Below are 26,919 nucleotides of genomic sequence, written 5' to 3'. Positions count from 1 at the left end.
AAATCAAATTCGTTGTTTTTATTTAATTCCAAGCATTTTCATGTTTATTCACCTTTTAAGCCTTCTCTGGACTTCCACAAATAATTCAAAACCAAAATTAGCCAAATCACTCCAACCGTTCTCGAGTTTTAGCGAGACTAACGAACAGCAATTCATTTTTATATATATAGATAATTATATATATAAGAGATTTCCACCACAATATAAATATTGACTCATCACGATATCTCTGGAGCCATAGGCGTAGAGACTTGAATTAGCCTGAAATGGAGTAGAGGTCGGCTGAGATCAACAGAACAATGTCTGTCGGATCAGCTAGTTATATCCAATATATAAGATTCTCGTGTCGCTGTGTTTGTAGTTAAACTCCTCCAAAACAGCTAGACCGATTCTCATGAAATTTTGTGGGCATATTGGGTAGGTCTGAGAATTGAACAACATCAATTTTTCATCCCCCTAAATGTTAAGAGTAGTCCAACCCTATTTTTTTTTTTAATTTTTAGATAAATTCTTCAAATTTTCACCCGTCTACAATCAACACCTATTTTTGTATAGCCATCTTTATATTATTCTGTTCTGTTCGAGCAATAGGGTTGCAAGATGGCAATCGAATATAATAATTATTGCAATACGATAATATTTGGTAGGACTGAGAATCGGTTGTCATCTATTTTTTACACCCCAAAAATTTTAATTAAGTATTGTTTTTTTACTTTATATGGCAATACCGTTTGTTTATATAAGTTTGCTGGGTCAGCTAGTATTATATATATATATATTACACAGTTCTCACAAAACATAATATTATGTGCATAGCAACAACAGAAAAAGAGCAGGAAAACGAATAAGTAATAATTATTTCTTATGAAGTTAAGTAATTATTATTTAAATAATATACAGATATTATATATATATATATAAGAAATTAATTATTAATTAATCAGTTAAATTTTTCCACCAAACTTGTATCCATAGGTAGGCCATAAATTTGGTTAGTTTAGCCGAGTCCTCCAATCAGGCTTAAAAAATTTGTGATAAAAGTTTTAACATTTCTATATATATATATTTACAAATATTATATTTGTAAAGATAAAGTAAGATAGATCTGAATGGATTTCAATTATCTACAATGTGAACATTAATGTTGTGCATTTTTTAATATTTTGGAATGGTTAGGGAATGGGAAGTGTGTTGAAGAATGTTGCTGAACTCTTTTTTATTTTCATACTTAATATAATATCAAAAGATCAATGAACTTTATTATTTATTTATTTATTATTATATTTTTTATTTCAACTAAATAATAATGATCGGGTATCACACATACATGAAGACAGAATAACAAAAACTTTAATAATTCTTATCAACAAAAAAGTCTATTCTGGTACTCATTTCAATGACTGATAACAAAAATTAATCAGTCAAAATGCTATTTGACACAATTATATAAATTACATGCAGAGGGGTCATTGATTTGGTTTTTAGGGTTCCTTAGCCAAATGGCAAAAAAAAAAGAACCCTTCTAGATTCATCTTGTCTGTCTTTCTGTATTTCACAACAACTATTTTCCGAAACTTATCAGAACTATACTGTTGAAACTTGATAAGTAGATGAATTCTATGAACCACATTAAGATTTTCACACAAAAAGAAAAAAAAACAATAAATTTTGCGGGTTCAATACCATACTAATACAATATAATAATACATACATAATATTTTGAAAGTAGTCTTTGAAAAAAAAAGGGAATATCTAATATAGGTACCTAAATACCATACACTCAAGATAATTTCACAGTTAAGACAACACTTGAACTATCAAAAGGTTTGAGCATTGAAGTAGATATATAATATATATATATATGTGTATATGTATTGAACCCACAAAATTTATTGTTTTTTTTTCTTTTTGTGTGAAAATCTTAATGTGGTTCATAGAATTCATCTACTTATCAAGTTTCAACAGTATAGTTCTGATAAGTTTCGGAAAATAGTTATATATATATATATATATAGGATGACTTCATGGATATATATATATATATAATATCATGAAGTCATCCCCATAAAAATCCATTCATTAGTTTAGGAGTCCATCACAGACAAACAATGTGACACATAATTTATATATATTAAGATAATTTGTTTACACAATGTAATTTTCATATGGTAATTATGAAATAAAATTATAAGTCTAATTTGGAAAAGATATTTAGTAATTGTCATTTGATTTAAGCCACTTTTTGTTCATTGCTGCTATATCACAAATTTGTTTCAGCTGTTGTAAACTCACCATATCACTCTATTTGATTTCAATCTACTTCAGAGCTGTTTCCAAGGCCTGAAGATCTTCATCATAAGATGTTCTGCATCAATTCACATTTACATAGGATGGTGCAATACCAGTTCCGACACATTTGCATAAATTTGACTTGTAGGTCGTAATTGGTAATAGGTTAATTTGCCAGATAGTTAATTTCTACTATAATAATATTCTTATAAGAATCACCTAATTGTTTCTTATGTAAAGGTATGCCTAACAATACTACTAAAATGTAATGTATGTTTACAACCACAAGCATACAAATCTTGTCACTTATTACATGTTGTTTTGTTACTTTTTATGAGCATTATTATTTTTGCTAGACGTTAATAATATTAGTTTTAATGTACTTTATAATAAATGTAATATAATTTTAATTATGACCATCATAAAAACAATATTCAATGCCAATCGCTATTTTAATTTTAATGACCTTCGTTTGGAGTTTTGATACCATAATGCTACTGTGACCTAAGAGAGCTATGCTCATAACAGTGTAACTTCAACAACAAAAATAATTGAAATGTGATGAAACATAGTAGCTTACACGAGGATAATATGAAATTGCAACGCATTAAGCTGGAAAACAGCCAATAACAAACACTCGAGTACTTACCCGATGTCAATTGTGAATTTCTCCTTACAGCTATTCTACCGACGGAGATAAAACTCAAGCGAACGCTGCTCATTTTTGTAATTTTATCAACTTAGTTCGCGATTAACATGAGCCCGACGTTTTACACGGCACAAAGATACGTGATGATTGAAAAACAATAACTTTATAAATTGCTATCAAAGTATTTTTTTGTATTTTGTCAGTGAGAGGTCTATTCTGTCATGACGCAACACATTTAGTAGCATCAACACCGAAACTCAAAAATAAAACAAATAAAAAGCAAGTATTCCACTTTCCTATTGTTTGCTTGAGTGATTTTAGTTAAATTTGAAGAAAATATTTATTTTTTTATTCTTACAGCGGCCATACTGATTATATTCACAGCTGATTTTGATGTGTGAGACTGTAAGGGAGAATTGAATTTTTTTAAAACGTCTGACAGTGTCAGTCAGTGAGCTTAACAGCTTGGAGCTATACTCTATAGGTAATAACCTAGAAAGTGCGCATTTATTAGCACTCCTTCATCAAATACACCTAGTAATGCAATAGAAAGAGACGACGGCAATCAACTTCAATTGTAATCCATATGTAGCCATTTCTTATTCCAGTAAGGTAGTGCTTGCCGCTATAATAAATATCGATAAAAAAAAGGATAGAAAGTGATTACATTTACAAGCTCCCCGACCCGAAAAGATGAATATAAAAAATAAAGAAACATGCTGTTAGGTTAAATTAATGTAGCTTGATCCGGGAGCCCTCTTCATACAAAATTCACATATACCTTCCGATACATTTTGACGTGAAAGGCATTCTCCATTACTATCAACAAATTGCAGGGTCGAACCTTAAATGAAGCAGGCATACATTGGGGCATGCCATGTTTTTCTAAGGCGAACTCTATGTGGCTGACTGAAATAAATCGTTTAACAAAGTTTATATGAGTATGTGAGTAGTTACCTATCCGATATTCATGATTTTTAATTTGTTGGATTTATCTCCAACCAGATTAGCAGAATAACAATAAAATCATTGAAAACTTGACGAATAAAGAAGATACTTTCTTTTATTTAAAATAATTATCAAAATAATTTTCTCTTAAATTTTTTTTTTATGGAAAAGGATAGGTAACTAACTAGCGTATGGTCCACTTGGTATTATATGACATGCCACCCACATTCTCTTGCAACACAAAAGGAATTAAAGGCCGGCAACGCTCTTGTAATTCTCTCTGGATCTACTGAACCGATTTCGAAAATTATGTTACCAATAGAGAGCCAATTTTTTGTGAGTGCCAATGACGTTCTATACATAATATAGACAATGCACGTTATACAAAATCAAAGCCGAAATATGGCTAATATAAGTTTTACGTTTGTCAATCTGTCACTATTTTTCGATCAAGATCTGTTCGGATGTTTTTACGTTTTTAATCAAAAAATCACACTCATATTATAAAGGAGAAAGTTTTTAATTTTATGTATTGGATTGTGGCTTGTGTTTATAGTTGCTACTTCTTTACGTTCTAAAGGGATTTTGATATTATAATAAGTTAAGGTAAACTGTAATGAGAGAAACTAACTCTCAAATATAATATTTTTATTAACATAAAATAATTAGATAAACTGATTATTAAAATGTTAAGTTCCCTGAATTAAATTAAATTTGTCTTTTAGACTTAGATATCTTCTCCAGGGTATCTTTTTGGTATATGTAGTGTAAGCAAACATCAACATATATTTGTATGATAGCTTTTGTCTTAAAGGTAGGTAGGTCGACATTTTATAGTATTAATAAATCATTCTATTTGTAGGATGGTATTAGTAATTATAATAGTTATCACGACCATCATGTTCACGAAGCGTTCTTATAGAAATAATTCAAGCCTTAAAGTTTGATGCATCCAATACACGATATACGAAAATATTTGATACATAAAACGCTTAACTTTGAATTGGATGCAGCATCTTACAAACTAAGCATTTGTTATGTATATTAAAACCATTACAAAATCCTCTATTGATTGAAAAGAGTGGCAGTTGAGTTTCTTGTATGTTCTTCTCACAAGCTCTACTTTATCCGAACCTAATATTATGGTTGATTCAGTAATTTTAAAGAATATTTCTAATGGCGATTCAAAAGGGCTTAGTTTAAGCCTAATTGAATTAAGTTTATTTGAATATGCCTTTGAAAAAGTATCGTCGCAAACTATATATTCGTTCTTCATACTAATTCATATATCTCTGCCAAAATTTTCGTTTGTTTTCAGTGTCCTGCATTGCGGCGTATATAATATAATATAAACTATTCTTTTAAACATTTAGGAAGTCATGGACAGCGTGCCCATAGTGGGTATATAGATAAATATCATTACTACATAATCCACATAATTGTATTATACGGCAACCCACATTAAAAAGCCTTGCTGCATTTGATGAAGTATTTTAATGTGTATATTTACAACATGTCGTTTATAATATACCTGTAGTTTGCTTTACTGTAATAATTAGGCTAGGCTTAAGTTTTACAAATTGAAGATACGTCGCCGGTCGCGATAGCCTCTGTTAGGAATTCCTAAAGCAATTAGGTTTGCTTCAAATTTTGGGGGTGGACTGGGCTTTAGGCATTTCTATATATCTTATGAATTATTTAATCTATACGTGGCAGTAATAAAATAATTTAAGTACCAATCATTTAGAGAGAATAAAAACTTTTGCATGTAGGTCCTAATAACTTTTAATAATTATTTGAAATCTGGTTAAATTGGACTTCTGTGTGTGCGTTAAATTGAATGAATATATTAATATATTCAAAAGAGATTTCAAAATTTTTAATGTTAAAAAGGTTAATCTCAATAAGAGCATGAATTTTTAAACGCTTAAATCCCTTAGTGGTTAAATATAAACATGCTTATTTGGTTTGTAAATTTCTCTTTCTCTCTCTTGGTACCAACTGGCGCCAATTCTCTGTCATTATATTGTGTACGGGAAAGCTGAAAAATATTAGCTTTTACTTATTTGCGATGTAAATAAGTATTAATTAGCACTAGGTAACGATACGTCTGTGATACCGTGTATACAGCACTAATTTGTTCACGTTCTTGTTAGCCGTTCACATTCTCCGGCAATGACTTTTGGTACCTACACAAAATAGAGTATTGCTTATCATTGTTCACTGGGCCTTTTAAAAAAAGAGCGAAGAGCGTCTCATTCTGACAAGCGGTAGAGAAAGGGATGTAAATACTTGTCAAAAATTGTACCATATTTAATGAGTAAATATACTATATTACTATAATATTTTACTCAATTGTTTACGTTTTTAGCAAACCAATCTTATATAAATAAAATTAACTTATCGGTGATAAGTCACAACATCTTTTTGAGTGTCGTAAGCGTATTATTTTAACACTTTTTGTAGCATAATTAGGCTTCTTGATTGACACGCGGCTAAGCAGAAAAGTGTGCTTACATTGTATATAGAACGTCATTGTGAAAATCTTTCAAAATTGTTTCGTATTCATCTGGATAGGTCGGTATAAATATGGTAGGACAGTTTACATAGCGCGAATAACCCTCTTATGCAACACAAAGATGGTATTAATATCGGCTGCACTACCCCATCGCCATATACCATAGGACATAATTCTATGAAAATAACTAAAGTAAACTAAAGTTAGCTGCAGAACTAAGCCTATTCGCCATCCTTCAATATGGGGGCCACACTGCAATTTGAAATCAAGAGTAATGCCAAGAAATATAGCAGATACCTCCGGCTTTACCACCTCTCCATCAAATGGACGAAAATATTTCCATCTACATTTTTAACATTTGGTTAATTTAATATATTTAGTTTTATGACTACTTAACAATAAGTTATTGGCGCTAAACCAGTAGACGATGTAATATAGAGCTTTGTTCACTTCGTCATATAAAACTTGGCTTCTTTTTACTCTGAATATGAGCGAAGTGTCATCCGCAAACAATACTAACCTTGTGTTTTTTGTCTACAAGGTTAGGTAGATCATTTATGTAAATTAGGAAGAGGCACGAGGCAAGAGGTCCAAAAATAGACCCTTGTGGTACCCCTATATCGAGTGGGGTCTAGGAAAAATCCTGCAACTCATATCGACCTTCTATATTCTATTATTTTTATTTGAGATCAGAAGATCGAGTGCAGATGCTTTTATACCATAGTGACATAGCTTCCTGACCAGCGTTGAATATTTAACACAATCGAAAGCGTTAGATTATCACCAGCAGATTTTTTAATGACAACAAGAATTTTTTGACAACGCGCGGGCCAACAAAGAAGAAGCAGTAACAAAATATGGACACTGATATTTGATAACATGGTAACACAGTTCACTTTCAACTTAGACGAGTATAATATATTCTTTGAAGACTGAATCACTAGTATCCATGGTCACGCAATAAATAAAAAAAACAAATCAAACTGTCCAAAATGGCCGAGACAGAAACTGTTGAAAACAGTATTATTAGGCCAGAAAGAAATATAAAAAATTCTGTTCTTAGCAATGGCCCGCGTCGCGTTACAATATATAAAACAGAGACGGGCTTTGGTTTTAATGTGCGAGGTCAAGTGTCTGAAGGTGGACAGTTGAGGTCTATAAACGGGGAGTTGTATGCTCCTTTGCAACATGTAAGCGCTGTTCTGGAGCAAGGAGCGGCTGAACAGGCAGGTATCAGAAAAGGAGACAGGATCCTTGAAGTGTAAGTAACTTTTAGAAGAAATCATGTAAAGCTTTCGGGGTATTATTCGGCATATAAAACAAGGCATAGCGGGGAGTTGAATGTGATAACGTAACAATTTTTATAATTTATCCTTTATTATGTCTTAAAAAAAACTAATGTTTATCAGTTATCTATTAAACTAAACAATATAAAAAAAACAATGCTGGCAATTTTGTAAGAAGCATATACTTAGGCTAGGAGATTTAGACAGCCTAAGTATTTTTATATCTTTTAGAACATCCCTTTCTTGGGCAAACATTTAGTATTATACCTAACAAAAGCGAGGGAACTCACTTAATATAACATTAGTTTTTAGCCTGCCAGATTCTGTGTGTAGTTAGAATATTAAAAGTACCATAATATGTATCTATATCAGTTGTGTGACAATATTCAGTAGCTGTCAAACACTGGATAAATCAATAAGATTTTTTAACTCTCTAATTAAAATGCACATGTATCATAAAAAAAATCCTTCCAACTTTGCTCTTATCTATTTGTTCTAACTACAAATTAAAAACTTTTATAATGTTCTGCTTGATATTCTTCTCAATTCTCAGACTTGTTTTAATTTTTCTCTATATCCTCTGTTTTTCAGCTATTTATTATATTTATTGCATTTTAGGGCTCAGTACTATTATTGCAAAATTAAAGTTTGTATAATATAACTCACAATAATTCACTTGAATGGTGTCGTCCTATTTATAGTGTTGATTTCTTTGAGTGATTTTTTTACTGCCAAAGGCAAAGTCAGTATAATTTAGGCTACTCCTGATGTTCAAATATTCAAATTGAATTAAAAGTTAATCATTGACCAATTCTACAGCATATTAGCTCAAAACGAAAAGTTACTTCTTTCAAAATTATGCATTATGCATTTTGTTTATTTCTGTACCCGTAATATATTGCATATATTATGTAAAATTCATACTGTTTGTAAAAGCTAACCATTTGTTCGCTTATACATACAGTATGAATATATATATGCTTTGTAAATCTTGGTATTTCTTGTTAAACTATCATGTTGCGGTTGCGATTTGATTTGAGCATCACAACTTGATCGACCTTGAAGTGTGAGATGGCTTGTGTATGAAATAAAATGTTTTTATGCTATATTAGGACAAAATAACTGCTGAAATATATTTTATGATAATTTTTCAAGTAAACATATTCGAAAATAAATAAACAATAAAAAACAGACAACAGAAATGATGCTTCATCATCCTTAATTTGAATGTTGAAATTTTCAAGTTGAATGTATTTATATTTGGGAATCAAACAGTATTTCAAACACTGTAAAGACACCAATAAAGCTTCCACTAATATGCATATGATGTGAGAAGTCAAAAAAGAGGACAAACAAAAAAAAATAACTTACAGAACTTTAAGAAGAAGAAAACAAAAAAGAACAAATGGATTATTGCTAGCTTCAAGGAAATTATAAATACAAGTATTCTCTAATATATTTCTTAAACTGTGTGATTGAGCAAGTATGTAAATCAATATTATAAAATTTTTCATTATACATATTACAAGCCCGATATATAAAAGTATTTTGAACATATTTAATACTTGTTGGTGGGATATAAAACAATTAGGACATTGAAAAAATATTTCTTAAAAATATAGAGATTCTAAAATTGTTAAGAATATTGTTGAAAAATATCATGTGGATGTATTATAAACATAACCTAACAAAAATTGGTGTCAGCACGGGCGGTCAAAAAAGACTTAAGTTGCAGCACCCTTTTTCTGTTAACTTTTGTATGCCAACATCCCATTGCCAATCAAGCCAAACAATAATAATAATAATAAGTACTAGCGGTGAATCGGTTGCGTTATTAGTATATAGTATGTTGTTGTCTCTTTGTATTTGTATGTTTGTTGTCAAATATGAATCAATCAGTAAGTAATAAAAAACTATGCAACTTTCAGCATTTATTATTTTGTTCCCACCATAATAAAATCTTGATAAATCTGGTAGTTATAGTTGACCTATCAACCCGAATTTTGTTACATACACATTTTGTTGTTAAATCATGTCTGCTTGCATGACCTCAATGCTTCATATACCTAACCTATATATTTTATTCCTATCATATACACATTATGTAATATAATATTTTATCTACACCCATGCTTTTAATTCTCCATTAAAGATTCTGAAACAGTTAGCTTATTGCCAACATTAAATCACCCAATGTTCTAATAACCATTACATCATCCAAACGAGTGTTGTAATGTTGTACTGAATTTCATAACAACACTCCTATGTTTTTTTTTCGATCCCTTCATGCGCAAAGAGTTTCAACAGACAGCCACATTCTTATTGCTTGATGCGAGGTACCTATCTGTATGAATTTCAAAAAAAGAACATTTTTGTTTACGCGCGTTCCACACTACCAGAACTTCGCACGCCGTAAATTTTTATTCGAATCCCCGCCATTTTTCTTCAATATTTTTATTGTTTTGTTTACAAAAAATGAGCGATTCATTTTAAACGCTGCAAAAGAACATTATATTCGAGTGAATTTTAACTATTGCACTATACAAAATGTAAATTACTACTAAAATAAATAATTGTTTCAAAACTTAGTTTATATATATATATTCAGTAATGAATGATATTAGGGAGTACCCTAGTATTAGTAGAAACTAGGACTGGTGTTTTGGTGTTAGCAGTAAGTTAACTGTTTCAGAATCTTTTAGAGGATACATATTCTGGGTGTAGATAAAGTCTTGTATGCAACTGTTGATAATTAGGTATTAAAACAGTCATGTGATACTATTATCACACTCGGCTTCGCCTTGTGTGATAAATCCACATTCGTGTTTTAATACCCCTTATTACACAACAGTTGCATAAATAACTATTATCACATTCTTCTTTCAAATTAGTGTAATATACGTAATGAGAAATAAAATGAAATAAATAAAAATACAAGACATTGTCAGTTGTTTAGCAGTAAATACTGAGGGTGTAGTGTTTTTACAATGATCAATAGGGAACAATTTCAAATTAAACTTAAACAGCTTTTTGTTTATCAATAACTTTTCAGCAAGCTAATTATCGATAGAAGATGTCTTAGCCTACGCCGTCATAAGTTCGACTGTGTCCTTTGAAAAGCGCCACCACCAAAGAGTAAAGCCGGCACGTGTATTATAGCCTAAACACATGGTCGGATTTGGTACAGCTGGAACATCATCGGACAGTCCGGTGGGCGTGGTAGACGCCTCGCACCATTGGTCCACCGTCGTACTCGGTCCGGACGGTAATAATAATATTTTGTGTGATGGACAATGCGACATACTATCGAATATGGTCCGGTACCTGACCGCGTCCGATGCTTCGGCCGGACCAAATCCATCCATGTGTTTAGTCTATAATACGAGTGGCAGCGCATTGTGGCGGCTTTGGTGGAGGACTTCTGTGGTATTGAGTGTCACAGGATGGCAAGTTCCTCTTTTTAGTGTGAATACGACTTTTACAGATTTGGTATCGTTCTTTGTAGTATTTGTGAAGCCGCAATTGGATCGCTATGAGAAGATACGATTGCGGTGTTATCTGTACCTATGGTAGAAGGCAGGTCTGCTGTGAAAAGTCATACATGGGTCCCAAAACGCTTCCTTGGAGAACACCTGATGGTAGAGTTCAGACAGAGCTCAAATAATACCATAATGTATATTATGTTGATGGCACAGCAATTATTAATTGGTTTAGAATTCAGTGGTTCCCAGCCTTTTCTTGGCCATGAACCACTTCGATTTTTTTATTGTTAGCAAGGACCACGATGTACAAGAAAAATAAACTGAATCAATCTGAAAATAAAGTTAAATGAAATAGTAGAATTTAAAAATTGCATTGCATTTCATTCTTAAGGCATCCAGGAAGAGTCTTCGAAGCTAACGCTTGACGGTGGATGATAATGGGTTGTTTTTGCTATAGGATTATTCTGTTTTACCAATGTTGCCAGACCAGAGCGTGATCCCAACATTGCTGGCCAGAGCGCACTCCGTACAGAAACCAAGGAGTTTCTCCCAGCTAATGTTATGTTTCTGAAAATATTCCGATGTCGTATTCATGACGTCGATACCTTTTGAGGTTGTATCCAGTTCTCGTGAAATCAATAATTCTTCACAATGTACAGCATGCATGCATTGAAATCGGTCGGCAGACCATAGTCTTACTTCTACGGATCACCGGTGGTCCGTGGACCACTGGTTAAGATAATAGATTTTCAAAAATCCTGAAAGTGTGAATGCACAATTTGTATACACAAATTTATTGAATAAAGGTGAAAGTATTAGAAAGACCAACTTAAGCAAACATTTCATAGATTAGTTCAGGGATGTACCGAAGTTCGTAAGAATGGAAGTAGCTAGGGTAATATGACAAACTGCGATCCATAATGTCAGCCCATCACTCTGGAATTCCTTCCTCACACTAGGATATCCCTCACTTCTAGGATTAAATATACAAATTTAATTGTACCAAAATTTATGCACGATGTGGGACTCGAACCCGTCATATGCCTCTCGGGTTCTGTCCTAGCGCTCTTACCAACTGAGCCAACATTCTAAGTGACGCATCAACCGTAAATCCTGATATGTCTTGTTCAACTCTTGTGTCTTGGTTGTGGTTCAATCTACAGGATCTACTTTACAGTTGATAACCTTACATATTATTATCAATAAATTAACAGCTTCCGTGTGTATAAATTATGAAGTTCATCAGATGTTGCAATAATTCAATACATGTAATCATCTATTTTTTCACTCCTTTTATCTGTCATTTATACAACCACGATCACTTTTGTAAGTTGACTTTATTGGGTCTTTGAACAAGAGCACAAACACGAGGAACAAACATAAACTTGTTATGCCTACTATTCGGTTGGGTCGAGTTAGTCTTTTGTTGGGCGATGTATATTCTTCTACAATATGATCCCAGAAAATGTACAAAACAAATGTGTTACGAAATTTAAAAGAATTGTTAAAAAACGTTTGTGTGGGAAAGATAGCATAAACGATTTTCTTAATGACACCACGGACTGGGATTAAAGCGAACACCCTCAGGCTCTTTAATTATTAATGTTTATTGTACGATATTACATTGTAATCCATATTTTATATAAAAAAAAACCCGCTGAGTTTCTTGCGCCCATTCTTCTCAGGTCTGAGGCAGTCTCTTTTGAATGGGTGGTAGATTTTGACGTTCAATAAGTGATTATAAATCCTATTTTGAATAAAAATATTTTAATTTGAATTTGAATTTGAAAGCAGTGTGGATTGCGATGTGAGCCGCGGGCGAACACGTTTTTTACCCTTCATATAAAGTTGTTGTATAAAATACTGTCACTATATATGTCCTCCGCCGCGTCTGTCTGTATGTGCGCGATAAACTCAAAGTCTACTGCACCGATTTTCATGCTCTTTTCAGCAGTGGATAGCGTGGTTCTCGAGGAAGGTTTTAGCATATGATTTGCTAAGTTTTTGTATACATTAACGATTTGTTGGAGGTGTCGGAAAAAAATAAGCCATCCTGGACCTTAAAACGAAAACGATTTCTAAATCCTTTGAGATATAAAAAAATAATATATGGTGGAATTGTGTATCTTATATAGGTCTACAAAAGAGTCCGAGATAGCATATGTCTATCTCTTAAGGATAACATGCTATATATTATCCATCTTAATGTAAAAGCTGTTTACAGAAATACAATATTAATCCTTATCATTTTAAATATGTTACTCTTTTACATCATAGAATTATTTGATGTGATATGACCATCTCCCCGCACCGTCTTGCCTACTACAAACAAGGAAAGGTAGTTGAAGTGTATTAAGTGTAGAAATCATTAAGAAATCCGTTTTTGTTTTATTTTTAACTAATTAAATATGTTTATATATTTCCGATGGCTTTAGACTACATTTTTTACCAGTGGGAGGCTTCTTTGCACCGGATACCGGCTAGATTATGGGTACTACAACGGCGCCTATTTCTGCCGTGAAGTAGTAATGTGTAAGCATTACTGTGTTTCGGTCTGAAGAGCGCCGTAGCTAGTGAAATTACTGGGCAAATGAGACTAAACATCTTATGTGTCAAGGTGACGAGCGCAATTGTAGCGCCGCTCATAATTTTTGAGGTTTTTCAAGAATCCTGAGCGGCACTGCATTGTAATGGGGAGGACGTATCAATAACCATCATCTGAACGTCCTGCTCTTCTCGTGCCTTATTTTCATAAAAAAACATTTTTGCCGAATACTAATAGTAATAATACCTTCAAAAAAGCGCGTACACCTACCTTAAAGGCCGGCAAACACTCTTGTGATTCCTCTGGTGTTGCAAGAGAATGTGGGCGGCGGTGATCACTTAACACCAGGTGACCCATACGCTCGTTTTTCCTCCTATTCTATACAAAAATACATCATATTTTTTTTTCTATCAACAGAACAGTGTCTGTCGGGTCAGCTATTTAAGTAGATAAGTTTGAAATATATGTCAATATGATTATTATTATTGTAATAATGTGCAGCTGTAGTGGGACACTAAGTAGGGCAATGTTTGTAAAGACCTTGTAAATGAGATAAGTTTAATTGTTATGAACTATCATATACTTATATAGTGTTATGAGAAGGAAGTAATATTGATTTACAATTCAAACTCTGTTAGTGTCGTTAATACTGCTTATTTGTAGAGTAGTTAGTTTTGTTATTAGAATTGTTTTTTAATTCATAATACTTGAATAATTTGATTGCGATTTATATTGTGTATTATTTATCTCTAATGTATGTGTGAATTTAGTTGAAATACAACAAAGAATTGTGATTGTGAAGATTGTGTTAATGCTAACACGATGTCATTTCAAATGGGTGTTGTGGGTGATTTTAAATATTACTTCTACTATTGTGATAATACAGGGTTTGAGATTTACGATTTGGAATTGCCCAAAAAAGAAACTGCCCTACTTAGGTAAATAATTGTAACTGAAATTATTGTTTCTTTTTTTGACAGTAAATGACAATTTACCTCAGATGATACTCTTACTGCTAGACAACTGATAAAAACAGGCCAGGTTTAATACTTTAGTGTGCGTGACAAGCTACGTCTTACACTCGCGATTTGTATGTCACTTTGTGTTAGTGTGTGTGCATTGCTCAAAATAGAGGTTTACTGTTAACCTATATTTTTCCGGCGTTTTCACAGCTCTCATAGTCTATCTCGACATATTAATGATCTAAGCAATGTACATATTAGCCCTTTAGATCATATAAATTGAAAAAGTATTAAATAAGTTGAGATTTAATTATAAAATTAGTGTCCTAGCATTATTAGGTTTTTCATTAATTATAAGAAAAATATATTAACTTGGGAAGTGTGGTTCCACTTGAATGAGCTTTCAAATGTCTTCCGACTATTGCGCTTATTTTACAGGCTGGATTTTGATAGTAGGCTTTGAGTTTCCAACCCAATCTGAAAAAAATTAAAGTTGACAGTTGCTCTTATGTGAAGGATTCAGTGGAATGGCAACATTATCAAATATAATAAATCGCCAACAATTCGTTATAATTCTAAATATTATGATATCAAAAATTCAATTCTAAGAGACATTACGATTAAGATACGGAAACTGTATAGACCATCTTATTAATATTCATGGAGTGGCTTTTTATTAGATAATAAATGTTCCAACCGTGTTTCAGCAATGGAGTGAACGTGGAGGGAGCCACTCACAAGCAGGTAGTGGACCTGATCAAGTCCGGTGGAGACTGTCTCACGCTGACCGTCATATCTGTCACACAAAAGGTGAACCAATTGGTAATCATATTTATATGTTAGAATATAGATAGATAGAATAGCATACGTACCGGAAGACGCAGTGTTGGTAGGCCCCCCACAACATGGACCGACGATCTGGTCAAGATCGCCGGAATACGTTGGATGAGGGCAGCGCAGGACCAATCGTCGTGTAGGTCTTTGGGGGAGGCCTTTGTCCAGCGGTGGACTTCTTCCGGCTGATGATAGCATATATATGGGGCAACTGCTGGAACATCTGAGTCATAAGAGTGCTAGGTACTGACATTGCGTGGAATTAAAAAACTGAAAACCCATTTATTACTAAAGCTATTCTCAAACCTATTTGGACATATGGGAATTAGCTCTGGGGATCGCCAAACACCAGTAACATAGAGATACTAGAGAGGTTCCAAAGCAAAACAATTAGAAACATGCCTAATATTCTGCGGCCTTCAGACCGAAACACAGTAATGATTACATATTACTGCTTCACTGCAAAAATAGGCGCCGTTGTGGTACCCATAATCTAGCCGGTTTCCTGTGCAAAGGAGCCTCACTGGTGAGCTGTATAGCAATAAGATTTTATATTCGATTATGATCTTTCTACAGTGCTAAAATTCTTATGCCTCGCGCGAAAATTCGAGCAGCTCAAACCCTTAAAGATAGCTGGTCGCTGTATACTGCCGTCATGTAGATGTCTGCCTCACTTTTTGTTCAAGGAAAACAACTCGCCAAACTTTTTAATGTATGCAATTACTTCAAGCATAGCTCTGACACCGCAGAATGATCGACGGTATTTTAACATTGTCTTTAATAGTTGAGTGTTGGTCCTATTCAGGGTATTTATTGTTCTGACCTTGTGCTCAGGAAGCAGAACGACTGGAGCCGGGTGACGATGGCTCAGCGCCCGTGGGAGTAATCGGAGGCGCCGCCAACTCCCGCGCGACAGTCTACCAGCGGTATGACTACACGGACAAGCGGTCGCTGCCGGTGTCCGTGCCCGACTACCGCGTGGTGATGGAGAGCTCGGGCCGCTCCTACGTGGCCTTCAACGTGCACATGGCTGGCAGACATCTGTGCAGCAGGAGGTACAGAGAGTTCGCGGCGCTGCATCAGGTGCTGAGGAAGGAGTTCTTAGGTGAGGAACAACCCACCCGACGTTAACCGGCATTCTATACACATTTCAAGCACAGTATTCCTACTACCGTCAAGCCATATACGTAGATGGATATACTCTTTCAGAAACGACTTACGACGACGCCAATACCAGATCAGGCAAATCTCACAAGGTGCAGACAGTCAATAGAAGCGATACCTTCACTATTACCATCCTGATATATCATCTTATCAGGACTGGGTGGTGATAATGGGTTAGGTGCAGGTATATGTGATAGTTATGTGGTCACCCCGTAAACAACAATCTTCAGCTAATGTATATTATGTAAATCTCTTAACATCGCCTTTGTTAAAGTGAGCTCGGATTTAGGATTTTGCTCAGGTTTTTTTATGACAATAAGGTACGAGACGTGCAGGACGTTCTGCTGATGTTAGTTGATACGCCTTGCCCTTTACAATGTAGTGCCGCTCAGGATTCTTGAAAAACCCAAAAATTCTGATCAGCACCACAATTGGGCTGGTCTCCTTGTAGACTTAGATGTTAAGTCTTGTTTGCCCAATAACTTCACTAGCCACGGCGCCCTTCAGACTAAACCACAATAATGCTTTCACAAAACTGCTTCACGGCAGATATACGCGCCGTTGTGGTACCCATAATCTAGCTGGCAGCCTGTGCAAAGGAGCCAACCACTGGTAAAGTAAATTACATACCTACCTATCGAATTTTACTAGTAGAGTGGGTGTGTTTAGGGGTACACCACTATGACAAATACAAATTTAATTTGCCATTATAATGTTTGCGAAATATCTTCACAGGATTCAATTTCCCGAAGCTACCGGGAAAGTGGCCCTTCACGCTGAGCGAGCAGCAGTTGGATGCCAGAAGACGTGGACTCGAACAATATTTGGAAAAGGTTTGTGGTGTTGCGAAGAAAGCGATGGCTGGTGGCTGGTGATGGCTGGATCATAAAATTAGTCAGATATACGTTTTGTATTTTTTTGATTATTTTTAACTCATTAATTTTGATTACATATTTCCGATCGCCTTAGACTACATTATCCCCTTCTCCTTTTTTTTTCTATTGACAACAGTGTCTGTCGGGTCAGCCAGTAGTTAATAATGACAGTAATCATGACCATCATGTTCGAAAGATCCTTACATAATCATTGAAAACACAGTTAATTTTTTATTACTTTTATAAAGCGTTTCATGTTCAAAACGCCTTTTAACATATTCAAATATTTTTTATTTAAAATCACTGGTTGAACGTCCAAAACTACCACCTAACTTTGAACATGATTCATATATTGGACACAGCAACTTACGAACTATTTTCTTACGTTAGTTTATTACAACTATTGTAAAATACAAATTGATGTAATTAAAAGCGTGGCCGTTGAGTTTCAGGTATGTTCTTCTTACGAGCTCTATCTTTTCCGAACATAATTCAAAAGCGCTTAGTTTGTCTAATTGAGCTCAGAAAAAAATAATGCTGGGAGAGTTTCTTGCGCCGCTTCTTCTCTCTCAGAGGGCCACTTGTTTCCGAAGCGGTAGTACCTATCTAGTATATTAAAAATGACATCAAAAATAATTCTAACAGAATCAATTTTGAGTGAGTAAATGTCTTTAATGCCTTTTGAATAAAGTTTATTTGAGTTTGATCTCAACAGTGTCCTTTGTCGCAGGTGTGTGCGGTGAGAGTGATAGCGGAGTCGGACGCGGTGCAGGAGTTCCTCACCGACTCCGATGACTGCAGCAATCCTTCGCCAGTCGAGCTCAAGGTGAGGTGTTGTCGGACCACTCAGCTGAATGCTCAACAATGAACCTTTATATTTATGTTAATTATATATTATAGAAGCCCGTTATTGGCAAAAAGTAAACGCTATTGCCAAAAGAAGAAGAAAAAAAAAATATTATAGAAGCCTCAATCTTACAAAAAAAAAAATTCTTAATAAGGTGAGACCATTGCTTGTTCATTTGGTCTGAGGAAAGTCTTTTCGATTAGATTCCTACTAGAGAAAAAAGTTTTGTAATCTAATTCAAATCCAAATAGACATTTGAATATGGCATACAGTACCTATGTGACATCGCAATGACTCCGTCACCCTATTGACAAGAAGATTGGAATAATGTGGCCGGGCAGAGAGGGGAGCAGGCATGGTAAATATGCCTTGCAAACTCAGATTTAATAATAATGACAATGTTGGTTATTGGTCACTTTAAACAAAATCGGTGTTAGTTTGTTGAAAACAACGTTCACGGCTTACAAAACAGTGCACTGGTCTTCTCGCTTGCTCGCAGTGGACTAAACGAGTAACGGCGTCGGAACCGAAACTCATTGAGCAATTATTTAAGGCCACAGAGCGTTTCTAGTAGTATACATAGAAATCTTTGGTTAAGAATCTAAATTGGAATTTCTTTAGTGAAACTCAACAATTGTTTGAAATTTCGTATATTTATTATTTTAACAAAGAAATTAAGCAGTAGATGTTTTTAGAACAGTAGAGAATAATTTGGCTAGAATACGGGTGCGAGTGACAAAAATAAACATAAAAGTACCCTCAGTACGAGCAATATTGGGAACCTGTAATTATTAATTCTCAACACTATGAATTGAATCATTGCTAACGACAAATGTTTAGGTACTATGCATATAATATAATATATTATAAATTGTTGTATATCATATTATTTTAAAAGTGGGAATAGGTACTATTGTGTATAACCTCGATATAAACATATTAATTATGTTTACGTAATAATAATATAAAATTGGGCTTATTTATTTGATACATTGCACACCAGGCTAATAATTATATCAGCATCACCAGCATTTCAGCCAACAGACTACTGCTTGCTGGACATAGGCGTCCCTCAAAGATCTCCACGGCGATAGGTCATCACTGCCCTACTCCAATCTATTTTGGCGAGCTAGGCCAGATCATCGGTGAATCGAAGGGCGGCTTATTAACAGTGTCGTCATTTTACTGCCACTGTACTGCCCCAACGGCCTGTCCTTCGAGCTATGTGCCCTGCCCACTACCACTTCTGTTTCGCAATCATCCGGGCCATTTCGGTGACTTTGGTTCTCCTGTCAATATCCACATTTGTATTTCGATCTCGCAGGGAATCTCCGACTCCATTGCCTTCTGAGCGACCATAAGGTCCTTAATTAGCGACCACGAAAATAATTGACGACAATTAAACCAAACTCCATTTTTCTGCAAACAATATGATCGCTGTCGATCGATGTCGCTGAAATACCAGCAAGATGGAAGTCCTGCACCGCGTGTCGATGTTAGACGAAAGGAAATGATTGGGAAAGAGGTTATCGAGCCCTTTTCAAATAACTTAGTATAAATTATATAAATAACATAATATTCAATAGCAAAAAACATGTTAATATTGTGTTATTGTCACGAAACCAGTACACTATGTCACATACAGCTTTGTTTACTTTATAATATGTCATCCGCTGCTGAATAAGGTAGTTCATTCTTGTAAATAAAGAAGAGGAACGGTCCAACAATAGACCCTTGTGGGGTACCACCATATTGAAAATAAGTCCCTGGAGATTTGCCATTCACATCGAATTTCTAAATTCTATTATTTGAACATGAAATCAGAAGATCGAGCACAGTTTTTATGGCACAATGACATAGCTTTCTGATCAGCATAGATTGTTGAACACAATCAATCAGTTAAGAATAGTAGATACCAACAGGGGGTGCAGTGTATTTCTAGCAAGGCACTGTAGATTTAAATAGTCGTTGTAGAGCCTTTGTCCGACAGTACGACATAAGTTATATGAAACGCAGCGTGCTTCGTATATGCTATCTTAAGACTGCATACTGTAAGTAGTAAATTACCTCAAACACTAGTGCTAAATTTATTTAGGTTCTTAACAAGGTAGGCACTGCCTAATTACCTATATGATATGCACGCCTCTGGATGCCAAGGACATCTGTGATTTGTGCATTTCTTCAGAAAACCATTTGTTTCCGAAGCAGTGGTAGTGTTTGAAATGATATCAAATTAAGTTTGAGATGTTTTTGAGAAAATTAAATGAAGTGTTTGTAATGTTCGAAGGTGCTCCTGCCGGACAAGGAGGTGGTGACGGTGTCAGTAGTGCGGTCTACCAACGCGGAGGACGTGTACCGCGCCGTGGCCGACAAGATCGGGCTGGCGCGACACGTGCAGAAGTACTTCTACCTGTTCGAGATCGTGGAGTACAACTTTGGTGGGCTGAACTTATGACATACTACCAGACCCAGCAAACGTTGTATTGCCATATAAACTAATAAAAAAGTCAATAATTAAAATATAAAAAATAGATGACGAACGGTTCTCAGACCTACCAAATATATTATAGGTACATAAAATTTGTCGTACTACAATTATTGAATTTGATTGTCATCTTGCAACCCTATTGCGGATCTGTGGATGGATATAAAAACCAATGGTGAAATTTTGAAGTTGCATGTATTTTTAATGTTGAATCATAATAAAAAAAAATAAAAAAAATTGTCAAAAAATTAATATATTTAGGGGTGGGTCAACCTTATCATTTATTGATATGAAAAATAGGATTTGGCAGATATATGCACACAAAATTGCATACAAATGGGTTAAGCCGTTTCGGAGGAGTTTTATATATTAGATTTAGCTATTATTTATTTTGAAGTGATATGAAAATTTATGAACGATGCCAGATTGTAAGATGCAATTTTTATTCTTTTTCGGCCGCTTTCAATAACCTATCGACATAAAGCATTGGACTATAACTATATTAGACATAGCTATGGATAAATAAATTCTTGTCATTAAACAGTAAGAGCAATGTATCCGTAACTAGAGATACGTTATTGAAAACAGCCGTTAAACAACAACTAAAGTATAAATAAAGTTTGAATAACAAAATTTTATGAACGATGCGGGCCTCGAACCCACGACCTCTGGTGTTCCGTGTCAGTGCTCTAACCAACTGAGCTAACCGTTCGAGTGACGTATCGTCATAAAATCTTGTATGCGTTGTTCAACTCTCAGGTTGTGAGAAGAAATAACAAAATTACTTGAACGAATACAATATGAGGTATACTGGTTGACAGAGCGCAAGCTGTGTCCTCACGAGTGTCCTCACTCCATCTACATCCAGAACTACTCCACGGCCAACAGCTCGTGTCTGTCGCTGCGCAAGTGGCTCTTCAACCCGGACGTGGAGGCCGCTCTCATCAAACGCGACGAGAAGGCCGCGCAGTTCATATTCTGGCAGGTAGACAACTATTGTCAAATCGATTTCATTGTTAACTCAAATTATTAAGATTTTGATCACTTTTTTATGGAAATAAGGGACGAGACATGCAGGACGTTGTGATGGTAGTTGATATTGATATCGCTCAGGATTCGTGAAGAAACCCAAATATTCTGAGCAGTACTATAATGTCATGTGCCCAGTAATTTCACTAGCTACGGCGCCTTTCAGACCAAAATACAGTAATGTATACACATTACTGCTTCCCGGCAGAAATAGGCGCCGTTGCACCAATGATTTAGCCGACTTCCTGTGCAAAGGGGCCTCCCACGGGTAAAACTACTGATGCGACTTTTCAAATGTGTCTCAAACGTCAATATCACTGGGCAAATAGTACTATATTAGTATTGATACCGTTCGAAACGTGTACTCATTACTCAAACAGATTCGCACCAAATGAAATCAAATCATGTAGGTTACGGAAATGACATGAATATCAAAAAAAAATTTCTTATTGAATCTACCCCTACTTTTTAACGGGTTGAGCTAATGAGAAGAAGTAGGAAGGAACTCATTGCCATTCTTTTAAATCAAGATTTACATTTTATCGTTTTACAAATCATTACAATTTAAACATACTCATATAGACTTACACGAGTAAGTCGGAGGGGTTCGATACGTACACAATTTATTAGAATAAAAGTTGTGGCGCCACACAGGCGGTGGAGGATGTGAACCGCGGCGTGGTGTCGGCGGGCGCGCGTCTGTACCAGCTGAAGGCGCTACAGGAGCCGCGCCGCGCTCTGGACTACCTGGCGCTGGCCCGCGCGCTGCCGGGCTACGGACATCTGGCCTTCCCGCCGCCCGCGCCGCTGTCGCTGGGTACGATATGGTCGGCCGTCAAGCTAAAGAATAGAATATTATTTTATAATTTAGATTTTTTTTTTGTTTATTTACAATCCCTTACAATAATACACACAAATATAGAAAAGTAGAACTAAATGTAGTGATTACTTACAAATAAACACAGCATGCACAGAAGTAATTAATTTTAGGTATTATATACAATAAGTTACAAATAAAACATTTTCTTTAAATTAATAAATGAGTTTTACACAGTTACATCAATTTTCCAATTATAACATTATTAAAGATTACCAATGATGCTGCAAATGGTCTTGCGGAATTTGGCTAAGGAATCAGCAAATATATCAATATCAGCTATGCTATAAGAATTTAAAATTTTACATAATCGAGGGACTGGGGAATTGGTACCTAGAATCGTTCGACGAAGTGGAGGACAAAGTGGAGTAATAGGCTTACGTGGAATTCTTACTGGTACTCTTAGACCAAATTTATTTAGCAGTTCGGAACAGTCGATAAAGTCGTTCAATAGTTTATGAGTAAACAGAAGATCCAGAAGTTCTCTACGTTCAAATTTTAATGCGAATGAGAAGACAATCGAATAGTTATTTGAATAACGATACTGATTTGAGAATGAAGTAAAGTTAGAACGGTCAGCCTTCGGCTTATATTTTATATTTAATAAAGTTATGAGTACATAATCTATATTTATATAAAATATGGTAAAAGAATATACGTATTAAAAGTGGAAGAATGTTTTATTGTACAACGATCCCGCGTGTAAAGGAGGACTCGCGCGTTACAATACCGAGAGAGCTCACTATCTAACATAGGAATTGAACTAAAAATCAATGGAATAAGATCTGTAGGCCTATTCTCGTAAGTTATGTCAAAAGATTTCACTTCGTTTTCTTGTAACACAAATTGACGGTTCAACTCCGATTGTGATAAAGTTACGTTCCAATGTAGGGAAATTGCACGATGCGTATTCTCGTAATAAGATAGAACTTCAATTGTTGGGAGATGTTTATTTTGCAAAATAAACATCTCCAACAAAACAAGTTAGTATTCAATACCAGAAATCAATTAATGAAAACAGGAGCCTTTTGACTAATTCATGTTTTACTTATTCAAATTGTTATATAAACTGGTTTAAAAACTCAATATCTTTGAAAAAAACGTATACAACGTGTGCCCGCTAAACAAGCAAGTTTATAGCTTAAAATCCTAACTTTTATCTACCGCTTTTTCCACCTTCATCTTGATGCATGGACTTCGGAATCAAGATAATTTTACTATGTACTTGGTCCGTTTATGATATTTTTGTGCCAAGTTTTTTTGAGACAACCTAAGCCAGCTGTGCCGCAATCTTCAAGAACATAATTTCCTGTAATAATATTGTTGTAATTCACTTTTTTTCTGTCTGTAAAAAAAAACATTTTAAATAGTGGGACGAAACAGGAATAAAAATCAACATGGGATGAAACAGGAATGTGGGACAAAAACCCGGGGCGAAACAGGAACAAATCAAAATAATTAAAGCTGTGAAACAACCATAGGACGGGACAAATGTCAAGGTATAAAAAAAATGATGATAATCGCCAGATTTCTTTGATTTAAATGAGAGCAGTGCGTCTTGTACAAAATCTTTTGCTGTACCTGCGTGGCAAATGATAAGGCGAACCTTTTCCAATTGGTGCTGCGAAGGTGGAAGCATCAGCGTCGTGAGTCCTGGATACGGTGTGGTTAGCGTTAGGCTATGTTTCATCCGTATATAATTTGTCCAATCATGAATTTTTTGCCTCTCTTAAAAAGTCACATCGTGCCAAAGCATTATCTGTGTGTTCCGTTAATATTTACTTTTATCTGATTTTTATACGATAAAAAGGAAAAAAATACTTTGGCCAAAGAATATTTTTGACAACAAAATAGACTACTTCAAAGAAACAATAAGTTTTGTTAAAGTTGGAATTTTTTTCGATAGTAGTCATATACATACATGACGACGAATGGCGTCAGCGTCAAAATCGTCAACTGCTGTCATGAATTTGTAGCACTAATTGTCTCGATTGCCCTTTCGACACACTTCTTTTCGGCATTTTCACGATTTATTAATTCAGCCCATCGAAGGACACCTAAAGGTTTTACCCTGGAGTAAAACAAGTCAACTCGAGGTATAAAAAATGCGAGAGAACATTCACCGAACGTAAATGCGTATGACTAGCACGGGCGTTTGTTGCGAGTGATAAACTATGGTAAAAATGGCGGCAGGTTGGACGGTCGGTTAATGTTCCTAGTTGACGTATATGTCGGCGTTACGCCAGGGTTTCCTTGAATTGTCCATTATGAAGAAATACAACACCACTAAGAATTTCTCAGTTTATTGAAGCACAACTGCTAGCATAGATATGAACCGTCTTTACATAAAATAACCGTTTTTATAGCTTCTGTACAATAGATGAAACAGAGTAGATACAACTTCTTTTAAAACATAAATAAAAGTAGGTATTGTAAAATAATTCCTAAATACAGCTCAATAAATGTTTCAGTGAATTTATATAACTTCAAATGATTTATATAATAGCGTATGCATTTAATTTGAACAAACATTACGAAGTAAGAAGATGTCGCTGCAAGCAAGTTTCGAAATACAATTAAGAAAGACTTATTGCATAAAATAATAAAGCTTGATACAGAATAACGATATTAATTCGAATGCATTAAACATTTACACATTCAATTAAGTATTTTAACAATAAATGAAATCAAACAACTTCAAAACATTCAAACAGTCAAAACAGTGTCTATTAAATTAGTTAGACTTTAAATAATAAATAGCAGTTTTATGTTTACAAATAGTTATTTGTATTTAAATCTTATATATTTCAGATATATCTATAATAATATATTCATTTTAAGAATAAATAACAAACAATTGACGGTAGGTGGCAATTTGCGCACATATATATAAATTTTACGATTGTAATATTTAATTTCATATTAATAAATATTATATTATATAATTTTTTTTACTAAAAAAGCTATATCGATGTTTACGTTCTTTATGTCATCACTATTACTTGTCAGTCGTAGCTGCCAAAAATCATTAATAAAATGGACATGAAATATAATAATATTGAAACATTGTATTTATTGTCTTAGGTAAATAAATTCATCTGAAAACATTATCACAAATTCCCATATCTTCACTTTCTCACCTATTTGAATATAATATATATTATAGGAGTTAATTGAATATAATATATATTATAGGAGTTAATTGAATATAATAGCTAATTAATAATATATGTAGCTTAAAATACGAATCTCTCTGTATATGGTCTGAGAACCCAGAGAATCTTATATTCCATTATTAGCATTGTAACATTAACCGGAAATAGTTTTATCAGTATATTAATTTTTGTACGAACAACCTTTGGGGTAATTTTAGTTTTAAGTTATTAAGTATTGTCATGTATAATAATATAATAATAAGTTATATCGGTTATATATTGGTATTAAATGCCTGAAATAAATTACATATTATTTATTTTATGTATTGGAACACCAATAAAAGGTATATATGACATTTGTTTACACGTTATTGTGATTATATATAATGTAGTATATCTATTACTTAAAGGCATTCACAGCATTTCATAATAGATATAGGCAATAGGCAAAAATGAGACTTAAAAATTAAAACAAAATATTAATAAATTAAATTAAATTTTTTTAAAATATGATTGAAATTAACAATTTATGAATATGTTCAAGAAAATTTTATGACAATATTGAGCAATTTCAAGTAATTTTCGTTTGAGATCCGCTAAATTTGTTTATTATTTATATATTATTTATTTAAAAAAAATTATTGAATCAGGCGTTACTTTGCGGAAATCCATAATCATACAAAAGATTTAATTTTTTATTTAGTTTTAATTCCGCCAATATTTGTTTTTAAATTCGACACGCGTTTCGCTTTACACGTGGCATCCACGGGACGCGTCGTCTCGCCAAAATGTGGCACGAGACTCGATCTGTTTTTAAAAACAAATATTGGCGTAATCAACACTAAAGAAAACTTAGATCATTCGTATTATATGTTATTATTAAGGTCTGTTTATTATTGTAGTCATAATCGTAGGCCGCGCGGTTCATAATGTCACAGGTTGGACGGGGTTAAAGATACAGGCGTGGTGCTCGT

The 26,919-nt window shown here is 34.2% G+C and overlaps 2 protein-coding genes across 6 annotated transcripts in view; one reads left to right on the top strand and one right to left on the bottom strand.

Annotated features, from left to right (window-relative positions):
- LOC126968596 (ATP-dependent Clp protease ATP-binding subunit clpX-like, mitochondrial) overlaps positions 1-3,353 on the bottom strand; it is a 42,761-nt gene extending 39,408 nt beyond the window's left edge. For 3 of the 4 annotated variants that reach the window (XR_007730256.1, XM_050813611.1, XM_050813612.1), the window contains exon 1: positions 2,939-3,353. Coding sequence is in view for 3 of the 4 variants with exons in the window: in XM_050813611.1 (XP_050669568.1) it covers positions 2,939-3,011 (73 nt within the window). In the remaining variant the exon portion in view is untranslated. The remainder of the gene's footprint in view (positions 1-2,938) is intronic. The other variant, XM_050813613.1, reaches the window with a different exon arrangement.
- A 4,015-nt stretch (positions 3,354-7,368) lies between these two features.
- LOC126968599 (sorting nexin-27) lies at positions 7,369-25,473 on the top strand. Of its 2 annotated transcripts, none has more exons than XM_050813625.1 (8): positions 7,369-7,665; positions 15,387-15,501; positions 16,348-16,618; positions 17,413-17,510; positions 18,283-18,378; positions 20,687-20,837; positions 21,706-21,869; positions 22,568-25,473. In XM_050813625.1, exons 1-8 carry the CDS (start codon positions 7,397-7,399, stop codon positions 22,841-22,843), a joined length of 1,440 nt encoding a protein of 479 aa, XP_050669582.1. In that variant the 5' UTR covers positions 7,369-7,396; the 3' UTR covers positions 22,844-25,473. The 2 variants fall into 2 exon arrangements, with proteins under 2 accessions (XP_050669582.1, XP_050669583.1); XM_050813626.1 differs by having other exon boundaries at positions 7,370-7,665; positions 15,387-15,489; positions 22,568-25,467.
- The last annotated feature ends 1,446 nt before the right edge of the window (positions 25,474-26,919 follow it).

This window comes from Leptidea sinapis, chromosome 16, assembly GCF_905404315.1.
Source record: "Leptidea sinapis chromosome 16, ilLepSina1.1, whole genome shotgun sequence".
Classification (NCBI taxonomy): Eukaryota; Metazoa; Arthropoda; class Insecta; order Lepidoptera; family Pieridae; genus Leptidea; species Leptidea sinapis.
Note: the sequence above shows the minus strand (reverse complement) of the source record. Positions and strands in the feature narration are given on the sequence as shown.